Genomic DNA, 17,361 nt, shown 5'->3' with positions numbered 1-17,361 from the left:
CTGAACTACCACTTCAGCATGCAGTCAGTCCTTCTAATGACCTCATTTCAGGACACCGACCCTCGAGTGCTGGAGTGACGAGTGGACACAGCAGAGTGAGACGTTCACGCTGAGGCTGTCAGCAGTCTAACACGGTGCACTACTTCCCTCTTGTGGCAAAGTTGCACAATTACACCTCCATTAAATATCTAAAAGCACCACTCTGTGTGGTGACTGAAAATCTTCTCATGAATGGATCTGTCTTTTGTTCAGAACTACAGCTCCCAGCATGCTTTTCTGCCCCTGTCATCTTAGTGTAACAGCTAACAATCCCAAAACTGACTGAATTTAAAGAGAAGCTGCTGAGATCCTGAAGCTGTTTCAGGCTGTGAGCGGCGCGTGAAGCAGGTTGAGGAGGAGCTCCCACAGGAACATCAAGTCTGCTGTGTTTGTAGTCCTGGTTCACGTCTGATCACCCGACCATCACTGGACACCTCATGTCTTCTTTGTGCACTGATTAGATCCGAGTTTCCTGATGTCTTCTTTAGATAAACCTGCTTGCTGCAGACCTCACATGGTGTCATGTTGGACTCTACACTGATTCTGTTCCTCTTCCTCTGAAGGATGTGTGCCATCCTTCTTAGAGTTGGAATGGGGAGCTTGATCCTTCAGGAAGGACCTGGAGTAGAGATGGTACTCCTCCTTGTTATGTTGTTGCAGCTTTCCACAGATCCTCTGAATTTCCAGGTCTCCATCTAACTGCTTATTAGCAGAGAGCATGAGAGAGACAATCTGAGGCAGGTTTAACAAATTTAATGCCAATTCAGGTCATACTGTGAGGAGTTCACAATATGTTGTACTTTTACACAGAAAACCTGAAAGACAAATGAGCAGCCTTAATTCAGGGATTTGGAGTCAGTAGCTTTATTTTGACAGGAAAAAAAAGCAGTGGAAGAAATATGAAAAACCACTTCCTGTTGGTATCCAGCGGCCAATAGAAACGCAGTTATTTCTTTGTGCTTTACTGTCTTATTGATCTGATCAACAACCAGTATAATCCCAGCATCAGACACATGATATCACGTCTGTGTGGGGAAATCTCATTGAATGGAAAAATCATGTTACTGGTTTAGGTGGACATGGACACCTGTACTCAACCAATCACATCCACAGGAGTACTGCCATCCAATCAGGTTCCAGTTCTCTCTCTTCTGCTGTGCGACATCAGCAGTTTGTTCAGTCACAGTTTTAATGCTGTTTCCATAGAAACAGAAGGACGCCGAAGGCGTGAGCTCACTTCTTCTGCGCAGAGCCTTTATGGAACAGGTAGATGGGCCGCTGGTTACCTGGAAACACAAGCAGACAGCTCAGATCACACACACCTGTGCAGTCTAACAGTCTTCAGGTAAACGTCTGCAGTTATTCACCTGGCCTGCTGCTGTTAACTAACAAGGCATCACCGAGGTGTGAGCGGCAGGTGTGCTCAGTGAAACTGCAGGATTTTACTGGGATATCAATCATTAGCAGTAATGCTAACATACAGTCTATGGATACAGCTAGGCTGGGTAGCATTAGCTGGCTCACATACTTCAGCATCTGTGTCACTGTATTTACAGGTGTGGTCATCCATCCACTCACACAGGCACAAGTGTCCGGCTAATGTTTAACTTTTCTTTTTTCTGGGTTAGTGTACGGCAAACATGTTTAATGGTTTATTGTTTAACAGCAAGATGATTAAACTTTGAACACAACTCAGTGTTCCAACAAGACAATGATCACAAACACATCAGACCTGGTTTTGGGAGGGATAAAGCAGGCTAAAATTAAACGCCTGGAACGGCATTCCCAAAGCTCAGACCAACTTTATGAAAATTTTTTGGAGAAGTCCATTCCCGGAAACTAACAAATTTAACTAACTCTACCGATCCTGCCAAGACGAGTGGTCAAATATGAGCCAGAATACACCGGAGCCCTGATGTATGTGCATGCTGTCACCTGCGTGTGTGATGAGTCTGTAGGAGCTGAAGCCCACGCTGTCCGTCAGGTAGGAGGTGAACTGTTCAGGCCTGAGCCTCAAACTCCTGCAGTGACTGAACGTTGTTTTCTGGAAAACCACAGAAATGAACTTTTTACTGGATACACGTGCTGCTGAATGTTCTTAGATGTATATACACAGAAGCACAGATATTTACAGACGCTCCCTGCATGCGTGTTTAGTGAACCAGTACCCATGAATAAATTCATTCTTCTGCCAAAATGCTCAAAGTGTTGCAAAAGAATACACAAGAACACTTTTACTAACAAAGTTAATGCAAAATATCAGATCATAGTTACTCCATAGTTACTCATACCCTTTGATCTTTTAGGAAACCATTACGACTCTAAAGGACCGGACTGTGATAGACACACAGTGTTGAGCACCGTCACTTCCTGTTGCTGTTATCTCTACATGTAAAATCTGATCTTTATACGTGTGAATACTTCCTGCTGTCATCGATCACACTGTGTCAGAAGGATGAGCAAAGGACAGATGCTGTTTCTCTCTCACACTGCATATGATTATATTCATGTTGCTAGGCGTTACCGAGGCTCTCTTGCTGTGGCAGTAGCTGCTCCATGGTTGTGGCTCCAGGATAAATATTCCACCTGGCGACAGGCTCTGATAGGCTCGTTTGAATAGTCTACCCACACCTGCGTCACCCGACTGCAGCTGCACCCACTTGGTTACGTTGAGACACATGATGACATCATAATGGCCCCGCCCAGGCCAAGCTTCACGGTCTGAGACGTAGTCACCCTGTGGGAGGAGTCACAGTGGTGAGCGGTGGCTGGACACCAGCGAGGGGTCTGATGGAGAGTGAGACTCACCTGGATGAAGGTGATGTTACTGGGGAACCTGGAGGAGGAAGAGGATGAAGGAGAGAGAAGGGGAGGAGCTGAGAGAGGGCCCCGACTCACCCTGAAGGACAGAGGGAAGGAGAGGAGGGAGAGAGCCTGTTGGAACTCCTTCATCAACTCCTCCTGCCCCTCCTCCCCTTCCTGTTCGGGAGGAGGCGGGGCTACCGTGTCTTTCCTCTTCCCTCTGTCCTCCACCACCAGGTCATGTGACAGGAAGTGTCTAATGTTCTGTATGGCAGCACGGACGAGCTGCTTGTCTAGCTCCACCCCCAAGATGTGGGTGGGGTTAAATCTTCGGGCAACAGCCAGTGTCATGTGACCAGTGCCGCAGCCTACGTCCAGAACCGTCTTGTCTCTGAACCAATCAGCTTCAAAGACCCGGAGCCTTGGGTCTTCCTCTGGCCCAACCCGCCCCTCCCACTTGTCTCCATAAAAACCTTGGTAGCCATAGCAACGGCTGTGGTTCCCGTACTGGTAGCGGTGTTTGTCCTTCTTCTTCTCTCTGGGGTTAGTGGAACCAGTCTGAGGTCCTCCACACCTGCAGGAGGTGGTACAGATGTCATGTGATAAAGACACCCAATCAGATCACAGTGATTACTCAGTTTAGATGACACACTCACCTGGCAGCTTTAGCCCCTCCCACTAACGGTGTCTGGAATTTGCTTGGCTGAGCTACAGTCGTTGTGACAATGGTGCTTCCAGCACCATCTGCCAACCTTGTCGAGGTGGTGCGTCGCCGCTTTCGTTGCCGCCCGTCACCCTGGCTCCCAGGCTTGTGGGGGGGGCCAGGTGGAGGGTGGGTGTGCCTCCTGGGCAGGATGGGGGACGGGGCCACGTCGTCTCGGCAGGTGATGGCAGTGTTGAGCTCACAGGGGAGAGGAGATGGAGGAACGCTGCCCCCTTTGTTCAACAACGGTACTGCAGGCGACAAAACAGACGTCCATGCACAGACTTCACTCAGGTGGACTCTGCAGGTAGAACAGCTGCAGCCAGGTACGAGCGAGTGTAAGGACACAGGCCCACCGGTTGTTTTCTCAGTTTATGTGTACACACATGTGTAAGTTCAGAGCCGTTGTTACGGTTCATGTCTGATTTAAAGCTACAGACTCAAATCAGACATTCACAGGAAGGAGTACAAAAACGATCAGTGCGCCATGCAGATCAATTATTACAGTTATACAGAGGAGCCTCGGACTGCGAGGGACTACAGACGGGGCACATAACCCGCAAAACGAGCAAAAAACTGAAAAAAAAAAGGTAACTATTAACCTGCTGCATCGCATTAAATATGAGAGCGCCTCCCTGATATCTTGATGAATATCTGAAAAACACCTGTAGATTTACTGTGTGAGCTGCTGCAGTTTCCTGCTCGTCCACCGGGTGTCAGTAAAGCTGCAGGTGTCTCACCTCTGAATCCACCTGTGTGGGGAAACAGCGGCGCTGCTGCCACCTCCTTGTCTCCTTCGCCGTCCCCTCCTCCTACTTTGTGGTGTCGGGTCCTGTGCTTCCTCTTGGACTTCAGTGGGGACAGCAGGACCCCTCGTCCATCCTCACCCCCCTTTCCCCCTCCCTTCAGGTTCAGAGGATCAGTGATGTCACGAGGCACCAGGATCTCTACGGGATCTTCGCCCCGTGACGGCAGGGGTGAGCACTTTGGCGTCTCCTGATTGGTTGTTCTGAAGAAAAGGGGAAGAGCATAAAGGTGGTGTCAGTGTTAAATCCTGCAGCAGTGACGTTATATTGATCTCTGAATGAATCCACCAATAACCTCCTCACCTGTTTACTTCCTCGTCCAACAGCGAGTTCAGGTTCAGCGGGTCAAAGATGTTCCCGCCCAACAGGAAGTGACTCGGTAACACAGACTCTGACAGACTGTCGCTGTTGGCGCGGCGTCGGCGCTTGGTCAGCCCCTTGAAGCCCACGCCCATGGAGTAACGCCTATTCCCGATTCGCTGAGTCGATGGAGGAGGAGGTGGCGCCGGAAGGGCCGGCTGGCTGTCATCAGGCGGCTGGAGGCCATTTTTAGCCCGGATGATGGGGAGGGGTTTAGCCAGCTGCGGCTGCTCTGATAGGCTGATGGCAGCGGGGAAGACGGGGCTGAGTCTGATGGGCGCCTCATGGGTGAGGACCGCCTCTTTGTCCACTGACATCATCTTCTGCCGTCTAGCCAATCACAATGACCTGCAAAAGAAGAAGGGGGTGGAGTCAGATTCAGCTACTTAAGATAAACCATGAGACATAAATGTATAATAATTACTGAATTATTGATCGTAACCTCATTAATGAAGCTCTATTAGAAGAGTGAATACAAACAGAAAAAACCCAGCTGAACCTGAACTCAGCACCAAAAGTTTTATTATCCGTTAATTGTGTTTTCATCCTCACTCAGGGTTTTATTTCTTTATCCGTTTCGTTTTTTGCTTTTCCCATTTTCAGATTCTTCTTTATTATTGAGGAAAAATTTTCATGTAAAGCTAAAAGAAAATTTAAAATGTACCCTTCTCAGATAGACTTCGCAGGGGAAACCCGACAACCATTGAGTTTAAAAACAGCAGCTGAGCAGATTATTGCAAAAACGTAAAAATCTAAATAAATTATGTTCTTGTGTAAAAGTGATGAATGTTATCAGTTACTATGAACACGCTGCACTGTAACAGAGAGTGTTTGATAGCTCAGCAAACTAACCACTCTGCTGCCCGCTTAGCTAACAGTGTTTGTCCCAGGTTTGCTCCTGTCAAACAAAGCGAACTTGTCTCTCTCCCTCCTAAAGTGGGATTCATTTTCATGGTTAAATCTGCGCTGTAGGCACATCGTAACATGACCTCCACCTCTAACTACACATCGACATCGACACAGCCTGGAACAACCGCGATTAGTCTGTTTGGGACCATCATTTCCCCCTGCACATTCCTGGATCAGCTGGAAGGGAGAAAGCCAAACTGCAGGGATAAACATTCACACATGTGTGAATGCTGGCAGCACCGCCCGTCAAACACCATCTGCAAACAGACCTTAAGCTCATTCTGCATTAACCTGAGCTCCACTCCTGAGGATCCACGGGATCAGATATTTACCCTGAAACAACGGAGGGACATCTAAACTCAAAAAGGGTTTCTAAAAAACTCATTTTAAAATGATCCTCAGTGCCAGAATAACACATAGAAGGAGCCCAAACTTCATCCCTAAAAGGACTTTAAGTATAAGCGCCATAAGGAAGAGCATCTTTCAATGAAAGCAGTTTTGAGGGAAATCTGAGCTGAAACTGGGATGAAGGACCCTCAGCACCGACTTAAGCTTGAACTTTCTTTTATAACCTGCCTCCATCACACAGCCAATCAGACATCCCTGCCACCTCTGCTTTGCATCCTGATGGTTTCCAGAAATTTGTATGTAACCTGACAACTTTAGTTTTCTTTGGGCTGGCATCCTCCCAATCAGACTGTGATGTGTGCTAACATTAAAAGACTGAGCACCACACAGGAATCTCGGATCTGTATGACGATAAAAACTCATCGAGCAGCTTCTATTTCCCCTGAGGCTGTAATCAGTGAACAATATTGATCAATGAATGACTTGTGAAATATGTATACAATCCCACACACTGAGGGGACGAGTTCACGCCCCCTCTGAGGGAAACAAACGTTAAATTCAAACGTCTCTTGCTGAAACCTTATTAGATGGGTGTGTGTTAATGCCCCTCAACAGGCTTCCGGAGGGCAGCCAAACAGGGACAAAGTTGTCATATTATGGAGGGCGCTGAACAAGGCTTTAGTGATAAATGAGCAGAATAAGTAAACTTCAGAGGGGTGAACGAGATAAAAACTGCATCTCAAACGTAACTGTGACCTCCTGAAGGAAGTTCAACATCCTGATGTTTCAAAGTAAAAGCACCTACATGAGTTCTTTCTGGTTAGTGCGTCAAAGTGTCACTTTTATTTGTGACTCTTACTTTGAAGAATAATCGAAATAAAAATTCTTACAAATATCGTTAAAGCAACATTGATTTATTCTGATTACTTCAAAGTTCTTCACTCAAACAAATCAGGCAAACGTCGTCGATCAATAATCAATCACTGACTGATCGATTGTACTCACAGTGTCCTGCAGAGATCACCGTCCGCCGTCCAGACTTCACCCTCCGAGTCTTAGAAATATCCGGTTTATGTTTTTGTCAGCGCGTGTGCGTGCGTGCGCCCCCAAAATCCCGAGGAAACCCCGTCCTAGCCCCGCCCCCGTCGCTCACTCCGCCAATCCCTGCGAGCCCTCATGAATAATTCAATTGCACTACAAGAAACAAACACAGTTAGCTTCTGCAGCTAGCCGCCTAGCACGGAGCAAAAACACACGCCCCTCAAAGATAAACAAGTCCCGAAACACCACCGGAAACCCGCTGTGTGCATGAACACAAGCCCGCACCCAGCTCCCCGTGCATGTGCCGGTCAGTGTGCGTGTGCTCTGTAACGGCCCGTGACTTCAACTATAACAGTAGACTTCTGCTACGACTAGCTACTAACTGCTAGCTGCCTTCATCGTGCTCAGATACTCGAGCTCGCGCTCTTATACGCGACGGCAGGGACCTCGTGCTCGACAGCAAAAGTGTCCAATCGCGTGCGAAGTTGAGCCCCAGCCTTCACGGGATCTGCGATGTTGATTGGGCGCTATTCGGGGAGGGCGGGCGAATGGAGCGAGGAGAGAGGTGTCCTGAGCAGTGCCTGACTAGAAAGGCGAGCACAGCGGAAAACAAACGGCGTAACGGTGAAAATTAACGGTTCACCGGGCGGTGTCCGGCAGCTGCATGTGTTAACACAGATAGTTAATGAGTCTAATAAAGTTTCAGTAAGAGACGTTTGAATTGAACGCTTGTTTCCCTCAGAGGGAGCGTGAACTCGTCCCCTTAGTATATGGGATTTTATACCCTCAGTTTTGCTCTGAAGGAAATATAAACTCCCTATATCCGATCATATCCTCCAGGATGACAGATAAATCCAAATAAATCATTTAGGTGAATAGTGGGAAAGTTTCAGGATCAGTAGAGATGTAACGTTTGTTGGCCAATCAGAGCAGAAGAGATCCTGAGAGGTGAAACGAGATCAGTGGTGGCTCACATGTTTCCTCCCACATACGTGTGGTTTTCATCATGTTATCACTGAGTTCAAACACCAGAAACAGTACTCTGCAAGAGCAGGTTGTCAGGTGTTATCATGCTGCAGATCCATCAGAGGTTCTGTGCTTTTAAACTTTTAACTTTAAGTGCTTTTAAAGTTTCTCATCTCAGAGCTGAAGCTGATGTTCTGTGATGTTTGAGACTTCTCCTAATTTGCAGTCAATTTTTTTTCTGTCATGACCATTTGTCTTTTTGATTGCGATTTTTTTTTTATTCTTTTAAGTTTTATTTCCTTCTTCTCTTGATTGCTGAATGAATCTGCCCTGCTTCAGCATGGGGATAGGAGCAGAACAATAACACCACACAACATCTTTCACGGATTAATTTTGGATGCACAGTTTGATTTATTGAGTAAATGAAGTACATCTTTAATGCTGGGTCTCAGTTTTTCTTCACTATAAAGTAAAGCTGGTGTAGTAAATCACAGGAGCAGTATGCGATTTGATTGTTTGTCTTTAACTCTGTGTGTTGCAGACCAAAAGCGACGGCTTTATTGGTCAGAAAATTGAAACCTGTTGAAAATAAATTGAAAAGTTCAGATCCATGCCCCCGTTCCCGGTCATGTTATCTAAACCGACCGAGTGGGCCACATTGGCCTGTTTGGCCGGTCAGTTCTGGCCCATGTGCCATATGTTTGACACCTCTGCCTTTGTGAGGTGAACCATCATGGAGGCCACACTCCCTGAGGCTTCATATTTGCAGGTTTGTCTTTAACAGCGGAAGATTTTTATGGTGCTTCATGTTTCCCTGTTTCAGAAAGAGAAGCTGCCTGCACGTGATTGAGTTTACATTCATCTGTTTTATCCAGATTAAGAGAGCGCAACAGACCCACTCATCCACTCATAAACATTTCACAGCACTGTGAGTCTGCAGCTGCACCACCTCACATTTTAGATTTTAGATTCAAGGACATGAAAAAGTTAAGATGTAATACATGTTCCACTAAGGCCAGAGTTTACTACAGTTTAGACAGACTGATAAGTACTTTTACTTTGAGTACAGTTTTGAGGTACTTTTACTATTGATGCTTTACATGAAAATTTAAATATATATGCTTGAATATTTCCATTTTATGTCTAAAAAAAAAAGAGAAATCTACTTTAAAAAAATCTTTTTAAGAAGCTTTATTCTCACTGCTGGTTTCCTTTCCTCAGTTTGTGTTTCCTTGTCTACTTCTGCCCACTGACGCTGTGCCAGACTCCATAATGAAGGAGGTCGAGCTCCTAAAATGCACCAGGAGGACCAAAGAGAGGAGGTACAGAAGAAAGGCAGCCACTGCAGGTAAATAACTACTAATTACTTTAGAAGTATGATTGAATAAAACTACTTTATGAGAATAAACATTTAAACTAAAAACGTTTTAAATCACAAGGATGAAGCTTCAAATAGCTGAACTCCTGGGATCAATAACTCATTGAAAAATTGATCACAACACCTAATCACATCAGAAAAGGTTAAAAAAACCCAAACAAGCAGATTTTAATTGAAACCATCAGAAAAACATAAAATGTGTCATCAGCAGGGGTCAAAGTTCATGTGCAGTGATGCAGAGGAGGGATAAATAATAATTTGTAAATATCAATAATCTCTTTTGTGAGATACTTTAGTTTAAGGCTGTGATCAGCTGAAATGCTGCTGCTCTGTGTGGGTTAAACTGAGATCAAAGCAGGTGCTACCTGACCTCCCATACGGGCCTTATTATAACTGTCAGTATAAAGCTAGTGTAAAGGTGTCATCTGTGAATGCTGAGTGAAAATGAGACTCACCATCATCACTGTAAAATTTAAATGCTGTCCTTCATGTGACCATGAACAGCACAGCTGCTCAGCACTGTGTGCACACCTCTTTCAATTCAGCACAATAACCTGAATCCAAGAATGAACTGATTAGAGTTTAAAGGTCAAAGGTCACTGCGGCCTATCATTTCTTAAGGACACATCATCACATGAAGAGCAGCTCCGTGGTTGCGGAGCTGCTCTTCACGCACTAATAAAGCTGTTATTGGACGCGTGTAGAAAAAAGGAGGATGGGAGCAGAGGCACAGCTGCTACAGATTACTCATTACTTTTAAAAAAGTAATCATTAGACTCGTCCTGTTAGCCCACAGCCGGTCACATGAAGAAATGTTAGGCTGTACTGACACAAACCCGGGTCAGCAGGTGACTAAAGAGAGGAAGGAAATAAAAATCAAAGACTCACCCTCAATGTTCCCTCTAATTTTTCATGTGTCTGAACACACAAACTCCCTGAGCGTCCCTTGGACCACTGTGAGCGACAGCAGACGTGTGCACTGTGGTCACGCCAGCATCAAATCCATCCATGTTACATGTTTTATTAAAATAATCAAATTACAGCATTTACATTTATGTTAGACTATCTTTAATTAACTGCTTTAGCCCACTTACAATGTTCATGACCTGTGTAGTATGTTAACACTATTGGAAGTAAAAATAACCTGGACTCCAATTTTGAAAACACAACTTTATTTATTTATTCATTTATTTTTTGCTCTGACTTGTATTATGAGTCTGTGGTCTGGGAGAGAGTCCTGTAACTCTCTGTCTGCAAAATACAGTAAATAATGACCAATTCTGGGCAATTAATTATATAGTTACGTCTTAAAAAAACAGTTACTAAGTTTTGCAAACAACAAAGTTTTTTGCAGCTGTTTACCTAAAAATGCAGAGTGCTTTCCAGCGTTTTCCTTATAAAACAGTGTTTTACAGTTTCTTCCGCAGTAAAAATAATCAATAGGAAAAAAACAAACATTGCATACCGGTATATTTTTATCATAACTCTGGTTTTACGTGGCCTATCAACACAATTTAAAAACTGGTATAAACTACACAATTTTGCCGTCAGTTGTTCTGTCTGTCCTGCTCACATCTCCAATGGTTGTACACGTTGTCATTAACATGGCTTCACTCCACATCAGCAACGTCGCTTTGCTAGCTAAAACACGCTGTCATAGCCTGTCAACGACGTTGATTAGCTGCGTATATACGAATGTGAATAGCGTGATTGGCTGGACTATGGGATAAGGTGGCATCGTTCTAATCCCATACGGGAGCAGCCAGTCACTGACTAACACTGCAAAACAGAATCGTTAAAATTTTAATTTTAATTTCAATTCAGGTTAGAATTTTTTTGTGCACAACACAGATTTCCTGTGTGCAGAGACCGTGCCAGCAGTGCGCAATTGCGCATGCACGCAACTTACAGGGAACATTGCTCACCCTCAACCTTTTCCTGTTTCTTCCTCCTTTATGAATCAACTGCACCTAAACTTCCAAAAAGGACGTCACAGTGTTTGAATTAAAGAAATAACTTTTAAAAATGCACGAATCAAGAGTGACACCATCTAAGAGAGTTGAGCCAAAAGAGCTGAATCTGAGAAACGAGCTGGACCTCCTTCACTAGCTGCTGGAGAACACCTGAGATCAGCTTTCACTCAGGTCAAACAATGTAGTGCTCAACAAATCTACCAGTTAAAAAATAAATATAGTTCTAAAAAACCTAACCATGTAAATAAAATACACTTTACATAAAAAACATTTACATAATCAGCTGATGTTAGATAAACGTGTGGTTTCAATAAATATTCTGCAGAAATTAAAACAACAACATAAAGATCAAGAAAACGAAGTTGTCTGCAGTTATAAAACACTAGGGTGAACTAAAACTCCGTAACTGTGTGATTCTGATGGCTTTCAGTGTGAAACTGAAACTGCTTCAGACACATGTGCTCTAACTCCACCCTCACAAACACCCGTCCACAGTCACAGGCCGACCCTCCGCCTACATGTTCCTGTTTCTTTCAAATTCCAACACGAGTAATAAAAGGAAACTTTTCACACATGATCTGTTTTACACGACCTGCATAAAACAACAGCATTAAAACATGGAGTGAAGTGACATGAACATTTTGTAGTCCGCCTTCTGCAGATTGTAGTTTCTATTGTGTTACCAGTGTGACGCTGTAATGGAGTCTGAGTGTAGGTGCAGTTGGACCCTCAGTGCACGGCTTATCTCTTGTTCTAAGTCCTTATTGGTCCTCCTTCACACCTGTCCTTCACCTCGTACCATTTTCCACCAAGAACAAGGAAAAGTGGTTCGGAAAAGCAGATAAGAGTTCATTTTTTTGGACTCTTCAAACATAAAGCAGATTTATTTAGGAAACATCTTGTTGTCTGTTAGTGTTCATCATGTTCCTAATAATATGTCAACATCTGTAACAGGCATGAATGATCCTTAGAGATAGCAGTGTCTTCAGAGGAAGCTCTGAGTGAGAATTATGGTTTAAACACAGCCCCAACAAAGATGGCGCTGAAAGGGCTCATAAAGCTCTGTGAGACTTTTATTGGTCAGACTCTAAATGAAAGTGCTTTAGGTATCACCAGATAGTACCCAGAGTTGACTATATTGGGACAGCAGGGACATTGGTTAGACAGTCTGAATAAATGAGATGTTACTAATGTTGTTTCCCACAGGTGAGAGGAGAGAGGAAAGGAAGAGAGGAAGTCTTATTCTGAAAGTCTTGACTGTACTTTGTGGTTTGGTGACAGAGCAGGCCTAGAGCTGGTTCATACGGTGGCCCTGAGAGGCCAAACGGACTGCAACTTCAGAAAACACTTGCAAAAAGAAAAATGCTGCAAAAAGGAAAACGCTGCAAAAAGAAAGACGCTGCAAAAAGAAAAGCGCTGCAAAAAGAAAAGCGCTGCAAAAGCACACAAAGCACAACGGAAATAGGAAAAAAGACAACGGAAATGTTCCTGGGGAGACTCTCCTCCACTTCTTTGAAGCGTTTCCCAGTCCTAGCGCACTGGTAAATGTGTTGTAATCTCATGATTCTAATAATACTACAGATATCTGGAATATACATTCAAAGGTAATTCTAACAAAGATAATGTTTAATGTAGCCTTAGAAATGAAGCTTTCCGTTGTCTTTTTTCCTATTTCCGTTGTGCTTTGTGTGCTTTTGCAGCGCTTTTCTTTTTGCAGCGTTTTTCTTTTTGTAGTGTTTTTCTTTTTGCAGCATTTTTCTTGAAGTTGCAGTGCAGCGTTTTTCTTTTTGCAGCGTTTTCCTTTTTGCAGCATTTTTCTTTTTGCAAATGTTTTCTGAAGTTGCAGTCCGTTTGGCCTCTCAGGGCCACCGTAGGGTTCAGCCTCTCAGAGCCTGATGATGTTTCAAACTCCTCCTGGAATTACAGAGATGTCGCCAGATCACTTCTGCAGTTCTCCATCCATCCACCAGGTGTCCCCAGTGTACCAGCAGTCCTGTGTGCGTTTGTATGAGTGTGTGTCTGCTGCTTGTGTGTGCCTGGTCACTGATGACATCATGTGGTCCCTGCTCTGCGATTGGCTGCTGTATGTGTTCGAGCTCACAGAGCTTCAGAACGTGTGAGAGTCACAGAGCTGCTGCTGCTGATGAAGATGAAGGTGTGGGTGCTGCTCCTCGTCCTGTCCTCAGTCCTCTGTGTCTCTGCTGATTGTGAGTCTCTGATTCACTCATGAACTCTTGTATTTTAGCCCTTTTATGCATGGTGAACTGATTTACTGATGTGAGACTGGTTAAGTATTCTCACAGTAGTTTATCTTTGGCAGCACAGAACAGATCGGACACCAGTAACCACACGTGTGGCACTGCTTTAGTTACTAACAGCATGAAAGCTGGGGTGGGTTGTAAAGGGGCTTGCTGTGTTTGTCTGATGTTACCCAAGTTGCCAGATGGTCTGTGTGTGATGTGTCCAGCGCTGGGCAGCCTGAGTAAAGAGCAAGACTTAAAAATCTGAAATAAATAAATAAAAGCTGTGCGACAGGAAGTTACAAACTTTGGTCAAATATGTAACATGTTCTCATGACACATTGTAAAAAGCCAAACAGCGTCACTTTTCAGCAACATTTAAACATATATGTTTGTTGTAGACTCATAAATCAAAGGCAATGATATTCAGCACTGAAGGGTGTCAGCAAAATACCAAGGTGTGCTGGTTTAAATGAAACAATTGTGCTTCTGGTTGAAGTTTGATGAACTGTCCTGCATGAAAGGATTTAAGCTCTGATAGGTGACTGGCTCCTATGAACCTGATGGACACTGACTCCACCCTCTGTTTCTCTCCTCCTAACACCATGAAGCTCTGCATGGGGACAACTGGATCAGCGGCTGTTCAGATACTGATGGCGAGGCTGTGATGATACTTGATGATGAGGCGGTCTGGTACGCCGACTTTAACAAACAGACAGGAATCTATCCTCTGCCCCCCTTTGTAGATCCCATTACCTTCCCAGGTCAATATGAACAAGCTGTGGCTGATCAACAGGTCTGCAGGCAAAACCTGAAGACGATTCGTCAGGCTATGAAGGACGTCCCCAAAGAACTGGGTAAACACGAATCACCAGTCCACATGTAAAGAGCAGAAACATTCAGAGAGTGGAGTTCAATGAAACATGCTGAAACATGAAGCATCAGTTTTATGCCAGATAAATGAAGATTTCAGAGGCTGATAGATTAGATCATTAAAGACACTTTAGGTAAACTGCAGTCAACATCAGACTTTTGATTTGTTGATTGTTTGAATTTCAGGATCAAATTCAACCATTTTAAGCTAGCAGTCATGATTGGCTTCATCATGTTCTCATACGTTTTGTTGTCATCATACCGACAGTGGACAACATACAGTAATGGTCTTAATTCTTTAAAAGCAGAGAAGCTTCAATATTCACCAGATTTACAGCTTTCAAATAAAATCACACAAAGATGATCTGAGCAGAAACATTTTCATCACATCTTTGGCAAACTAACAAACGCTGTGACCTTTATTGTCACTAAATTCCAAGTTTGTATTCATATCAGTACTTCTCTTTATTCAGTGTCCAGAATCTACCAGCACAAATCTGCAAATATTTTTCAGAAATGTTTAAATATCAGGAAACACTATCCAGCACCTGATCTCATCAAGATCATGCACACACACGGTGCTGCAGTCAGTGTTTAATAAATCTACTCAGGAAACAACAGGTTTTATCCTCAGTGACAACAACATCCATGAAGACCAGAACATCTGAACTCTAAGAGGTGAAACACACATACAGAACTTCAGCTCCATGTTACGAGCTGCTGAATCAACGACACAACAATAGAGACTAAAAACCTCAGACACACAGGAGTGAAACAGGAAACGCAGAGACCAAACTTCCTCTTTATCACATGACTCTGGGGATCTTCAAACATTCAGTTCTCTGTTTGTTTAAGTGAAAACACATCTAACTTTAGCAGACGCTCAGGTCCTCCCAGTGTTTCTGTGCTTTCTCTTCGTGTTTTTAGCTCATAACAGCAATCGAACACTGCTCAAAGTCTTTAATCCTATGAGTTAAATTCATTTTAGAGAAAAAAACAACAACAACAGAGTCGGTGCAGGTCCTGTACATACTGACTCTTTGCTGCAATGCTGTTGCATATTCAGTGCAGTGGTGTAACCTGTACATGTTTGTGCACAGATCCTCCTTCGAGCATGATCATCTACACAGTACTAAATTTGGAGCTCAGAGTCCAAAACACTCTGATCTGTCACGTGACTGGTTTCTATCCTGCTCCTGTCAACATCACCTGGACCAAGAACGAGCAGAAGGTGACAGAAGGAGCGAGCACCAGTGTTCCCTTCCCCAACAAAGATGGTTCCTTCAAACAGACGTCCAGACTGGACTTCATCCCAAAGCAGGGAGACGTCTACAGCTGCACCGTGGAACATGTGGCCCTGATGCAACCAATGACCAAATTCTACGGTGAGAAAATTCTAATCAGTTTGTTTTACATTGTACAGTTTGACAAAAACAGTAATCTCAAGTTGCTTTATATTCTAAGGTAAATCAACAATATCAGAGAGAAAACCTTTAACAAAAACGAAAGTTTTAAGACTGATCTTAATCTACTAGTACTACTATTTGATATTCTACTTTTAAATACTCTAGGAACAACAAGTAGGCCTGCAGAGCGAGAGCAAAGTGCTCTAATAGGGTGATATGGTACTACAAGGTCATTAAGATAAGATGGGGCCTGATTATTTAAGACCTTGTATGTGAGGAGCAGGACTTTGAATTCTGGATTTAACAGGAAGTCAATGAAGGGAAGCCAAAACAGGAGAAATATGCTCTCTCTTTCTAGTCCCTGTCACGACTCTTGCTGCAGCATCTTGGATTAGCTGAAGGCTTTTCAGTGAGTTTTTAGGACATGCTGATAATAATGAATTACAGTCGTCCAGCCTGGAAGTAATAAATGCATGAACTAGTTTTTCAGCGTCACTCTGAGACAGGATATTTCTAATTTTAGAGATGTTGCTCAAATGGAAGAAAGCAGTCTTACATATTTGTTTAATATGTGCGTTGAAGGACATGTCCTGGTCAAAAATGACTCCAAGGTTCCTCACAGTGTTACTGGTGATGCCATACAGAGTAAGAATCTGCTTAGATACCATATTTCTAAGATTTTCAGGGCCGAGTACAATAACCTCAGTTTTATCTGAATTAAGAAGCAGAAAGTTAGCGGCCATCCAGGTCTTTATGTCTTTAAGATATTCCTGTTGTCTTGTCTTCTTTCACAGATAAATATAACTGAGCATCAGCTGCATAGTAACGAAAATGATGCAGTGTTTTCTAACAATATTGCCTGAAATAAAAAGTATAGTTTCCAGCACTGAAACCTGTGGGACTCCATGACTGTTTTCAGATGTGAAGGTTCACATTACTCTCTGTGTTTCTGTCTGCAGCTGTGGAGAACTCTGATCTCATTCTTGGACCTGCCATGTTTTGTGGAGTGGGTCTGACTGTCGGTGTCCTCGGTGTGGCAGCAGGAATCTTCTTACTCATCAGAGGAACCGAGTGACAATGAATGGCCGGGGCTGACGTTTGAATAAATCTGAGCAGTTTGTAATCTGATTACACAGATCCTGAAGTTTTACCTCTGCCAGCAGAGAGCATCTTCAGATTAACTGCTGCTCTTTATTGAATTTGTTTTACATCCCGATATTTTATATGCTTTATTACATATTAAACATCAGAGAACAGTGATGTGAACCAGAAGGCTTTTCTTTTCATTAAAGATTTATTGACAAAGATTTGAGTTCATCTCAGTTCCTTTCATTTTGTTATTGTCACGGGTCTGGGTCCGTTGGACCCAGTATGTGGAGTTTCATGTTTTTGTTATTCCATGTTTGAGGTTATTATGTTTTGGTTTTAGTTTGCATCAGGGATTGTTTTCTTGTTCTCTTGTTGTGTTTATGATGATGATTATGATGTTTATTATTTGAGTTTCATGTTTAAGGATT

The 17,361-nt window shown here is 43.6% G+C and overlaps 2 protein-coding genes across 2 annotated transcripts; one reads left to right on the top strand and one right to left on the bottom strand.

Annotated features, from left to right (window-relative positions):
- Positions 1-887: 887 nt before the first annotated feature.
- Positions 888-7,553, bottom strand: LOC147333638 (7SK snRNA methylphosphate capping enzyme-like). The gene is made up of 8 exons (XM_086268294.1): positions 6,973-7,553; positions 4,654-5,058; positions 4,285-4,553; positions 3,498-3,795; positions 2,848-3,415; positions 2,564-2,776; positions 1,975-2,083; positions 888-1,325 (listed from the first exon to the last, which is right to left on the bottom strand). Exons 2-8 carry the CDS (start codon positions 5,028-5,030, stop codon positions 1,273-1,275), a joined length of 1,887 nt encoding a protein of 628 aa, XP_086124420.1. The 5' UTR covers positions 5,031-5,058; positions 6,973-7,553; the 3' UTR covers positions 888-1,272.
- A 5,853-nt stretch (positions 7,554-13,406) lies between these two features.
- Positions 13,407-17,152, top strand: LOC147333637 (HLA class II histocompatibility antigen, DP alpha 1 chain-like). The gene is made up of 4 exons (XM_086268288.1): positions 13,407-13,532; positions 14,177-14,422; positions 15,539-15,823; positions 16,804-17,152. The coding sequence occupies exons 1-4, from the start codon at positions 13,469-13,471 to the stop codon at positions 16,917-16,919; spliced, it is 711 nt and encodes a 236-aa protein (XP_086124414.1). The 5' UTR covers positions 13,407-13,468; the 3' UTR covers positions 16,920-17,152.
- Positions 17,153-17,361: the final 209 nt, after the last annotated feature.

Source organism: Aulonocara sp. 'chitande type north' Nkhata Bay, linkage group LG3 (genome assembly GCF_057382095.1).
Source record: "Aulonocara sp. 'chitande type north' Nkhata Bay isolate Kocher_YH1m ecotype deep benthic linkage group LG3, A_spYH_male_GT1.1, whole genome shotgun sequence".
In the NCBI taxonomy this organism is placed as follows: Eukaryota; Metazoa; Chordata; class Actinopteri; order Cichliformes; family Cichlidae; genus Aulonocara; species Aulonocara sp. 'chitande type north' Nkhata Bay.
The sequence above is the reverse complement of the archived record's forward strand: the minus strand, read 5'-3'. Positions and strand labels throughout refer to the sequence as shown.